The following is a 12,125-nucleotide window of genomic DNA, read 5'->3' as shown; positions in this document are numbered from 1 at the left end:
ATAGTTGAAGTTGGCCCCACTATGTTTTGGCTAGGATGGGGACCTTCTTCTCCATCCCAAGATTAAGTTTTTAATTAAAGATTAGGGTTTGATCCGTACTATTATGTGAGTAATGAATATTTAATGATACTTTCCTTAAATGGAAAATAAGTGATTTTATATCAAATTGACGAGATATATCAGCACTAATGTCTTATAAACGAGCAAATTATTCCTTTTAAGAGCTTAAGCTTGATGCGATGTATTCCAATAAGAAACTATTGAATTCAAGTCCCTATGAGGTCATTAATATTTGTAGTTAAGTTAAAAGGTCCAACTCATGTCCTGAAGGGGCGAATTACGAGAGGTCGATGCTCATCCAAGGCAATGCAATTGCGAGGTTATGTAGAAGAGAATCGACCATACACATGCAAAAGTTAAAACAACACTAGTTTTATGAATCGCAAGTTTGACTTCAGAGATTTCATGCCTCAAGGCAACCTTTCCCTCATTCTTAGGTTGACAAACTCGAAAAATTGGCACACACGCATGCTATGAGTAGGATGTTGGGAAAATACTTGCATATGATCATCTCATTAGTGTACTATTTGGTAAAATAGGTCACACGCCTAGTTGTTCTCTCCCATTCAAATCCACTTATGCCATTGTAGTGGAAAGTGAGCTTCGCATCAACATATATCCTTCTCAGCGACAACATCTCCTCTTGTACGGGCATTCAAGCATTGTTCCCTTGCACGTCAACCTATAGTAGCTCGCACATGCCACCTCCAACACCAACCTTCACCATATGCCCCCATAAACATCGTTTCTCGAATAAACAATCTCCAGTTGCAATGCTATAGCACATATTGAAACAAATACGTAATTTGAATCATTGTGCCCCGGCAATGTGCGCTTTACAAAATTCCTTGAAAGCCATATAGACACACTCGTACAATGTCTGCCCTTCACAACCATCTTTCTTATAGATTTCTTTATCGTGTTTCAAATGCATATCGATACGATCCATGGCTTGATTTTTTTTTTTTCCTCACAAGAACACGAGCCATTGATCTTCCACAACCAACAATACACAATCGAGTGGGCCCACTCTAATACCAACTTTCACAGATTGTAAGTTTGCTCCCGAAAATTCACATCTTTCGATAGTCTTTTCCTCATTCTTAGGTCAACAAGTTTGAACAATTGGCACACATGCACGCTATGAGTAAGATGTTAGGAAAATACCTGCATATATCATATCATTAATATACTCTTAGGTAAAATGGACCACACGCCTAGTTGTTGACGAACTTGCTGTACCGAATGGGGAGATAAGCATTCTCATGCGGACATTAGCTTTTACGGACTGCAAGTTTGACTCCCAAGGTTTCATGCCTCAAGGTAATATTCCCCTCATTTTTTGTGACAATCCAAGTAACTGGTACAGAAGCATACTATTAGCAAGATGTTAGAAAAGTACTTGCACATGATTACTAGAAATATGTTTGCATATGATCATATCATTAGCACACTCTTTAGTACAGTAAGCCACACCCTTAGTTGTTGGAGACATTGTCGGGCTGAACGTTAAGATAAGCATTCTCATAGCGTGACACTTAAAAATGAAGGCCTATATGTACTAGAAGATGCTCAGCTCGGTGCTACCAATCTCCATGTGTCGACAAATTATTTTCATTCTCTAAAGTCGTTGAGCACAAGATTATGTAGCACTTCAATATGCGGCACCACCAATCTCCATGTGTCAACAATTTTTTATAATTATCTAGAGCCGTTGAGCACAACATTATGTAGCACTTCAATATGTATGTTGTGCTTACATCAATGTCTCTCTTTAAATTCAAAATAACTTGGATATGTAATTAATGATGTTACCTTATATTAACTAGCAGTTAAGGCATAGCATGTGTTCAGAAAACAGGCTGTGAATTTGATGTTTTGAGTTAAAAATTCGAATTTGAACTCTCTCACACTTTGACTTATGTATATTCGTTATATAAAAGAAAAGAACTGAAACACGTATAGAATACTAAGTTGACCAGATCGAATTCACCTCCTGATAATCCTAGAACTTTGACCATAATAGACAAAATAGGTAAGGACGTTAAAACACGGCTAGCACTGTTGAAAGTTCAGAGACCTCGATGACCTCCATAGGTAGCGACAAGGCCAATTGAAAGGTCGGAGTTAACCAACCCCAAGTCATGGCTCATCACCTCGGGGTTTAGCCCAAGCAAGGCGTGTGATCGCCCATGGTCAATGACCTATGCTTGTCCTGATTTGCATTGGGAAAAAATGTATTATCAAGGAATTTTAACAATATTCGATTAACTTATCAGTGCAAAGAATTATGTTGTGAGTATTAGTCTATAAGTGCAATATATTGTATCAAACCATCTTTTGTATCTTAACTATTTGAAAAGCATAGTGAGCATGATAATTTTTCTTGTGCACACACTTAAATGTAAAAATGTTATTCATATCAGTTCACTTTACACCAATGTTCAAGATTATAAATTTCAAAAATAAAAAAAAATGATTCAACGTGCCCAATTATTTTAGAGTTTTACTTGGGCAGTATCTTAATCTGCTAAAGTATTCCAATTTTTTACCCTCATTCTTAAATAATTAAAATACTATAAAAATGACAATGAAATTTTGGGTCCTTATACATTGTCCCTTGCAATGCAATCATATGTTCAGACCTAGGAAATATTGATCCAAAAATACGCAGTCCAAAGACAATGATGCCAGAGGTAATAAAGGTTGGTCAAATAGTAAAAAAGTAATTTCTCGGGCCCCTAAACGAAATTAAAATAACCATTTATCATTTAATTTCGGCTGCCAATTATTACTTTTCAAATTTTATATGCAATCAATAATTTAGTACCGTTGATTAATTTTTAACTATTTTTGCACAGATGGCTGGATTTAAGCCGCCATTGGTCCGTATAATACAAACATTTATTTTAATTAAAATTTAAAAAAAATTAATTATGGGCACTAATTAGGGGGCAATCACATGTTCCGATTAAAAGGATGCTTCTAAGAGTTTTAAATTTATAGCCCCAACAGTCATAGGCTCATAGTAATAGTTTTATCCTAAATTAGTTGGAGTTTAAGGAGGTTTCTTGGCAATTTTATGTCTTTTCAAATTTAATCGCGTTACAAGTTTATTTTCTCTAGGAAATGTCTTGTCACTTGGCTATTGTACATTTTTGACAAATTGATTGAATAATAGTATGTGGGGTTTTGACATGTAAAATTATAATTTACCAAAGTAATAGTCTAGGAGAATTTTATTAGAGTTTGTCTAGCATAAATTTTTTATAAGTATAATTTATAAAAAAAACAATTAAAATATATTCTGCAACAATTAAAATTGATAAAACAAACAATTAAAATTGATCTAAAATATATTCTGCAAAAATGAAATAGAAAAACTAAGCTAGAAACATTTGATGCTAAATTTTTGGAATTAAAGGTTATGATAATATTATTTTAGCTTTTTACTATAGTCAAGATTGTAAGCAATGAAAAATATTTTCTGAATTTTCAATTAGCTTTATTAAATTATTTTAAAGTATTTATTTATGTTGACTTGTTAATAATTAGTCAATTATAATTACAAATAAAAAAATTCCATTTTACAATTTTAAAAATTTTATTGCCATATTTATAATGGTTTTCTTTAAGTAAAATCAAAATTAAAAGTATGAAAAAGAATATGTCTTAATAAATAATAAGAAAGAATAACTAAGATTTGAATATAATAATATAATATTTCAAAATAGTGTAGAGGTATAAAATGGAAAATGGTATATATTTTTTCTTGATGGGGAAATCGGTTACCAAAATTAAACCTAATGAGAGATTTCTGAATTTTTTAAAAGCATAGGGAGGTCTCTGTAATTAACATAAATCTTAAGGGAAGTTCATATAATTTCTTCCAGCACATATATTCTCAGCTTTTCATTTGGGCGTGATTGATTCGCTCGAATGCCAAGGAAAATGGAATTCGAATTCTATCTTTTCCCAATTTTTTGTGTTTGATACGTTTTAATTTCCATGAAATTACATTTTCTTGTTTGTCTTGGAAAATGGTATTTTTTTGATTTTCCAACCTACTGTTCACGATTTAATTTAATTTTATTTTATTTTTGGTTGGCATTGGAAACAAATTTTAAAAATTATTGTAAAAAAATATTTCACTTTAATTGGGAATTTTCATGTAAAACAAAGCCAAACGAACACCAGAAGATAGATGATTTTCTTAATTTTTTTTCCTTTTTGGAAATGAAAACAAATTTCATTCCCAATACCAGTAAAATATATCCCTTTAATTGACAATTTTCATGTAAAAAAAGTCAAACGAACATCAAAAAATATTTTTATTTCAAAAATTTTCACGTGGAAAATTATACCAATCAAACAGAATGATTTACAATTCTCAAGAAAATAATTTCTAGGCAATTCAATTCCCTGGAGTTCGTTTTCAATTTAATTCAATTTCATCTTTATAATCAAACGGACCCTTATAGTTTCAACATTCTATTAATTAATACACATGGCCTTTGATAATGATTTGTGTCAATATTTTCTTCTTGTGCTTTGAAATTATGGAAAATATTATTTATTGCAATTTTGCATTTATTGTTTTTTAAATATAACGGATATATAAGCCATCTTACACATACCTTTTGGATAAAATTCATTATTCGAGGTGAGATGAGCAAATTAATGAAGAGTTGAATATAAAAAACTTAGAGACATAATAATATGATGATAAAAAATTGGAGGCTTAAGTTCAATTAAAATGTGATGTACAAATAAAACTATTCTATAAATATAACCAAGGTGAAGTGCATTAATCCTAGACTACCCTTAATATCTTTCTCTTCCTATTACCAATCTCATTTTCTAACTCTTTTACGTAAAAAAGTTTTTTCGAAAGATCCAGCGCTCTCGAATAACATGATTTTGGAAGACAACAAATCCATATCAACAAATCAGTCATTTTGGTTCAAAAGTAGTTTTTCAAACTATATAAAAAAATAATAATAATAAAAAATAAATAATTATTTCTTAAAAAAAAGGTTGAACCCCAATATTGAGGGTCCCCACTGCCCCGTCCCTAAAACTTTGTGAGGGAGGTAAATCGCAGGATGTGCCCCAACAGGTCAGAGAACGAGAGCTGCATGTACACTGCGCCTACAAGGAGTCCAATTCCATGTCTCAGGAATCGAACCTCCACACTATGGCTGCCAGCAAGCGCGTGAGATAACCTCACTCCTGTCCTTTGCACAATTGAATTATGCCTCGGGGGTCAATAAATAATTATTTCTTGAATATTCTTCATCTTGACTATCAGAAAAAGGTCCTCTTAGAAAAAATAATCTATAAGGCGAGTAGTAGAGTATTCAAACTTGAATGAAAACCTACTAAACAACATGATATATAATTTTACAAAGCTCGTGCAAAAAATAATTTTACATGTAAATCAATTTTTTTCTATTTTCTATTCACATTTTTCAAAAAATCACTATTTTAAAACCTATTTTATCCAAAAAGGCGGGATCAAACGGGGTCATAATAAGTTAAACAATTAGTACCAATAATAAAACACGTTATTTGGGAGGACAAAATAAATAATTCAGATCAAACAGTACTTTGAAAATATATAATCCGCAATTGTATTAATTTTATTCAAGTCTGTCAGTCACAAGAAAACAAGGCATGTGATTCCTTGAAGTCAGTCAAGAAAATCGTCAATGGATGAGGGGAAAATTATTGAAAAATGCCATGAAATAATATTAAATTATTAGATTAATTAGATATCATGTATCTTTGAGCCGTTGGAAATTTGTGTTTGTAATTATTTATATAGATACGTTATGTAGTTTTTATTTGTTGGAGGTGAAGCCTAATTTCTTCTTAAGTTTGTATTTACCTATTTAATTCATTCCCGTGATGATTTGAATTATATAAATAATAACAATAATAATAATAATAAAACATTTTTAATTAAATATCTTCTAAAAATTATCGAATATTGAAATAACACGCTTTTAGAATCTTCTTTCATTCTTTATTTTTTCCAAAACAACATAACCTATATTATTGAATCAAATCATAGCGAATCATACGAAACAATATTGTGGACAATTTTATTTCCACTGCTAGAGCCACAGTACACAGCATGCAAAAAGAAATAATATCAAGCCCTCAGTTTGGCTAAAAATTTAATTTTTAGTAAATCTTGATAAATATTAATTAAACATATGATTGAAAAGTTGATAAAATTTGCGGATATTATAAAATGTGTGACTAAAAATTTTTTAAAATTTGGAACCAAAGAGGGACTAAGTAAAATTGAAGTACGGTCGCCAGCCGAAGTCTGTCCATGCTGCAATGTCATTTAGTCGACGTCTTCGGTTGAATTGCCACAATAATCTCGTACTCATCCCGAATGACAGCACCCATTGCGGTAAATAATTAGTGAATATTTATTGTCACGACTCCTCCGACTTGCCAAAACACAAAACTACAAATTAATAGCGATTTGCTAGTCTTTGTAACATTGACATATTAATCGTATAGATATATATATGGATTCTTGTGGCTGAATACACATACAAACTTTATATTAGGAAACTTTTCACCTTACATCAATTGATAGACATACGAGTTGACCTTGTAATAGGCCCTCTTTCACTCTCTCACCTTACACCATTGATTTTCTCAAAATCTTTAAAACAAAATTCAGTGCAAATATACATCGAAAGTTTTTTTTTTTTTTTTTTTTTTTGATAACCCAGGTGTCCCAGTTTAGCCGGACTAAATCCTGGACCTCTAGTCCCCGACCCCTCAGTGACTATACATCGAAAGTTAATATGATTAGAGAGAGATTTAGACAGAATTATATGGTTAGGGGCCATTTAACAAAGTTATTGATAAAATTTTAATCAGACTTTGATATAAGTTTATAAAAGTCATGATACCATGAAAGTTTAATTAGTTGAAAAAGATAAAATATTAGTTAAATTTAATAAAAAAGGAACTTAAAAATAATACTAAAATATAGATATATAACATTTAAAAGTAAGTCACTAAAATCATGCTTAACAAGAGTACTCTAAGACGAAGCAGACTTGCTTATCGGCATCTTGCAAACTATGTCATAAGGAGTGCTTATAAGTACGAGTAGGAGGTTGTGTTTGTTCGTAAAGGTGAAATCATCGTCAAATCACACTTTTGCAAATTTGAGTAATGACTAAGAATAATAATCGAAAACTCTATAAATATTTATTTTGATTTTCTTAGGAGGAGAAAGTAACCATGTGACTAAATTTGATAGACCGTGACATTTGTACATTTCACGACAGACCTCTGAATTGGTCTGCGAGGAAAGATTTCCTCATTTGGTTAATTGCTTTAAATCTTTTGCGAAATTAATAAAATAATTAATTAAATTATACGAACTTGGTCAAGAAATGAAAAGTAGAGCGCGTTTTCCGGTGCAAGGACGAATAAGCAAAAGCTGATCGTTGCTACGTGGACGTAACTCTACCGTCGGATCACCACTCAAAGGACTGGGATTCAGTCTTCTCTTGATGAGATTTTTATTACAAACTGCAAGATAACTGTAGAAGAATTGGCAAGATTTTGTGCTTCAAAACCAGTCACGCGCGTGCGCGCGCACACAAAAAAATAGTAGATAGTGTGTGTGTGAGAGAGAGAGAAAGTGTGTGTGCGAGAGAGAGGGCGAGGGGGCAGAGGGAAAATAGTACTGTGAGATGTCTTAAATTGAGGTTGCAGAGGGGTAGTTGCAGTGGCTGAAGGCGGCGTTTGCAGGGGCTGCGACTTTAATGCCTCAAAAACGAAGACAGAATTGAATTCAAGAGAGAGTGGGAGCGAACGAATTCATCTTTCCATTCCATTTCTTGACCTAAAATTCCTGAAATTTGTCCTCAAAAAGCTGCTAAAAGAGAACGAAACCCCAAAAAATCACAGTCAGTGTGTGTCAGTGAGCAGAGTTAGCAGCACAAAACACTCGCACACTCAATACACATATACTGTGGTACGAATACTATGTAGTATAATCAAGATTGCGAATTTACATATTAACCCAGTATCTCTCACACACACTGGCTACGCTGGGGTTATCTGGCTATGGATTTTGTTGTCTTAAAATTGAAGTTAGACGTAGATTGTAGGGGTGGAAAATGTCTGGGTTTTTCTCACTAGGTGGTAAGGATCAATCACAAGAACATAATCAAGACGCTAACAATAGCTTGTTTCTGTTTAAGAACGAAGAGATCTATAGCAAGGGTTTTGAGCTATGGCAACAGTACTATCAGTTGCATCAACAAAAGGTTCAGCAAAATCATCAGGATGTGGATTTCTCAGTTGGACCCAGTAGTAGGAGTAATAATATTCCAGGTGATGACTCTTCAAATTATAGTAATAGATCAGGAGGGTTTAGGGTCATGATGAGGCAAGGAAGAGGCGGTGGAGAGGGCATGAATTGCCAAGATTGTGGTAATCAGGCTAAGAAAGATTGCCCACATCTTAGGTGCCGGACTTGCTGTAAAAGTCGAGGATTTCAGTGCCAAACCCACGTTAAGAGCACCTGGGTTCCGGCTGCTAAAAGGCGCGAGAAGCAGCAGCAGCTCACGACCTTACAGCAGCAGGTGCAAGATCAACACGAGTTAACACTCAGAGGGGTAATTCCGAAGAGGCAGAGAGAGAATCCTGGTGGTGGTTCTTCTTCTCTTGCCTGCACTACTACTCGTTTACCCACCGCCACGTCAGGTAATGTTGTAGCTTTCAATACAAACAAAGTGGAATTTCAAAAAAATGAACGACACCGATTTGATGGGTTCTTGTTTTCAAATTTGAATTCACGAATATGTAAACTGTCGTAAGAACAAAGGAAGCATATAATCCATACATACACACATATCATGTATGTGCAATGAAAGAAAGTCCAATTTCTATATAGTCACACCACCAACCACCCGCCTTTTCTTTTCTTTTCTTTTCTATCTTCTACTGTTGCCGAGTAAAACTGAGGCATGAATTTGTGAAAGTACTTTCTTCTTCAATATTTTTTGGGTTTTTTTTTTTTTTTTTTTTTTTTTGGGGGAAAAATATATATGTTTGATCTTATTTTCTTGATTTTTGACTAGGGTTTGAGTTGGAAAACTTTCCAGCAGAAGTGAATTCTTCAGCTGTTTTTCGCTGCGTAAGGGTGAGTGCAATGGATGATGCTGAGGAGGAATATGCCTACCAAACGGCTGTCAGTATTGGAGGCCATGTTTTCAAAGGAATTCTCTACGATCAGGGTGCCGAAAGCCGCTATCCTGGGGAGAGCTCCCCCGGCTGTGGCGGATCCCAACAGCCACTTGATCTCATTACGGCCCCTGCAGCTACCACTAGCCAACAGGGTTTGACAATGCTTGAACCTTCTATGTACCCAACTCCTCTAAACTCTTTCATGGCCGGTACGCAATTCTTCCCACCACCAAGGCCATGAGAAAGCTAGTATACATAGCATTACTACGTACTCGTTTAAAAGGGGAGTTAGACACTAAAATCATGGTGCTGGATAATTAAAAAATATATACATTTGTCGCCCGAGATTTCAGTTAAAGTAAATGTCCATTTGTTATGTGCCCTACAAAAACACTGGGGATGTTTAATTCTTGTTCGAATTTCAATTATGATTTTGCTTTATGGTTAATTATTAATGCTGTTTATGTTATCGATAACCCTTTTTTGTGTGCTTTTGGAACGGCGGTGGTATTTGTGCAGCATTTGGATAAGCGTATTTTACATGTTTTATGTTGAAAAAATTATTGTATAAATTCTTTATAGGTTTTTCTAATTTGGGCTCGTTTTTCAATTGGATTTCTTGTTGATTTTGAACTTGATAATGCATTTCCCCTTATTATTGGTTTGTTTGTCGCATAAAACTAGGACGAAATAGTTAGGTATAGAATTATATAATTCTATGGCTGGTTCTGGTACGTACATCATTCCCCAAGCCAATTGTTTTTCGAAGGGAAATGGCCTGTTGGCGTTCTGGCACTGCAAATCTTCCATGCACTGGTAAATGTCATTTTGACATTCTTGTCCCAAAAGTGTGCAGCTTAAGAAATCTCCACATCTCTCTCTCTCTCTCTCTCTCTCTCTCTCTATATATATATATATATATATATATATATATATATATATATATCACAATAATACTTACATATACCATTGATCCCGTGATTCCACCGCGATCCCATTTCAAGAAACCTGGAAACAAGGCCATTGGAAACCAAACTAGTTGAAATTGACATGCATTAATATGACTTGTATAAAGATATTGGAAGAAATGAATTCTAAATGCATGTGATTCTTATACAAGTACGCTTACATACACACATAAATGTTGATGTAGGTTAAGGTGCTTTTATATAGGTTGCTAGATATGTTACCATTTCTAAGAAACAGAAGCGTTTAGAAACTTTTGTTAGGTTTGAAATTTCAAATTTGTGTACTTCAGGAAGTACATATCGTTTTTGAAGTATCTAGAGGATGGTGAGGTATTGAAAAAATAAAAATTAAAAGAAGCAATGTAACTTACTGCGGGGGAGGGGGTTCATTCTTTTGTAGACATGCATATGACTTACTTTCGGATTTTATTCGCGGAAAGGATATAAATGATTGCTTCTATAGTTGTGGGGATGATGATTTTCGAAGAATAATGGAGCTATCTTCTTGCAATAGACATTATGAACAATCATGAATTCTGTCTGCTATTGCTAGATTCTGTTACGAGGAAAAGAAAAGGTGGACAGATGAATCTTTCTCCCTGTGATATTCGAGAAAGGAGAAATTGATCAATGACATGAACCGAGTTTACTCGTAACACAATTGTGAGTGTGCTATAGAGTACAAAGGAGTATATTGTTTTTATTGGCGTCACCGTAGAACTAATGTTGTTTTTCTGATGTTAACCAGATGTATCGATTACGTGTCGCTAAGATCGAATTTGTTTATTTTCTAGAGAGATGTTAATGAGCAGCATTTGACTGACATAGGACATAAGCTTAAAATTAATGTCTTCCTAGCTCCTTGAATATCCGCTACTGACATGAACCAAGTTTACTTAGGTCATTTACTTATTCATTGTAGCAGTTAGTCTTTCCACTAGTCCACACCAAACACGACATCATGTTGCCCTTCTGGCATATGAAGTAGCAAGAAAATGTTGTTCAAGGTTTTCTTCTGTTCCTCTACTAGGTAACCAATGATGTGTGCAGATTGCGAATTCTCTTAATGTTTGGATAATAGAGTTAAGCCTCCATTTGGAAAATTTATAAATGGTTTATAAAGAGGAATGGTAGTGGAACCACAAAATGTGTGGGTACGTTACATTGTCGGTTTACAATCCAGTGATTGTTGATTCTTGTACCAGATAACTTCTTGAATTTTTTGATTTTCTCATCTATTGCTATGAAAAATAAAATTTAATTCAGATTTGAACTATAAAACTGGTGCTATAAGTTTAGCTTTGAGTGGCATCAAGAAAAATAATAACAAAAATCAGTGCAGCCGATATTGAATAATCTACATAAGGTTTTTCTATACTACACAGATTTATGAATATGCATCTGGGTAATAGGGTAAAGGGTGTCAAAATGTGTTGGGCGATCGCGAAATCAACATGGTCTATGCCTAGGCCTGTCCCGTGTGTGTTGGTTTTTTGACAGCATAAGATTCTCGGCCAAGCTATGCCTTCATTGAATTACCCATCTTTGTATATTGTTCTTATTTTGTATTTGATTTCAAAGAAACCTGTACTAGTGAAAGTTACAGACTCAGGATATCAGTTAGAAGGATTCTTTCATGACAACTTCCGCTATTTAGAAAATTACCAGTGGTAAGGGACTAAGGGTGAATTACTATAAATCGAACACTCACAAGAATCCTATATCTAATTCAAGTTACATGTATGGATGAATATATTCACATCAGATTGACATTTGATGTGTAATCATGGAAAATAAAACTTGAAATTCTTCTTCAAGATTCAGTATGGGCAATTAATGCGGGCTACCAAGTTCTTGAAT

The 12,125-nt window shown here is 33.9% G+C and overlaps 1 protein-coding gene across 1 annotated transcript; it reads left to right on the top strand.

Moving 5' to 3' along the window:
- Nucleotides 1–7,610: 7,610 nt before the first annotated feature.
- LOC111378039 (protein SHI RELATED SEQUENCE 1-like) lies at nt 7,611–9,869 on the top strand. Its single transcript, XM_023001198.1, has 2 exons — nt 7,611–8,814; nt 9,192–9,869. Exons 1-2 carry the CDS (start codon nt 8,226–8,228, stop codon nt 9,536–9,538), a joined length of 936 nt encoding a protein of 311 aa, XP_022856966.1. The 5' UTR covers nt 7,611–8,225; the 3' UTR covers nt 9,539–9,869.
- Nucleotides 9,870–12,125: the final 2,256 nt, after the last annotated feature.

This window comes from Olea europaea, unplaced genomic scaffold, assembly GCF_002742605.1.
Source record: "Olea europaea var. sylvestris unplaced genomic scaffold, O_europaea_v1 scaffold1760, whole genome shotgun sequence".
NCBI lineage: Eukaryota > Viridiplantae > Streptophyta > Magnoliopsida > Lamiales > Oleaceae > Olea > Olea europaea.
Note: the sequence above shows the minus strand (reverse complement) of the source record. Positions and strands in the feature narration are given on the sequence as shown.

Bases quoted from the DNA above. Each gene is read 5' to 3' on its own strand.
- LOC111378039 (XM_023001198.1), top strand. From the start codon at position 8,226: ATGTCTGGGTTTTTCTCACTAGGTGGTAAGGATCAATCACAAGAACAT. The intron at 8,815-9,191 runs GTAATGTTGTAG...ATTTTTGACTAG, and splicing joins TTTACCCACCGCCACGTCAG to GGTTTGAGTTGGAAAACTTT.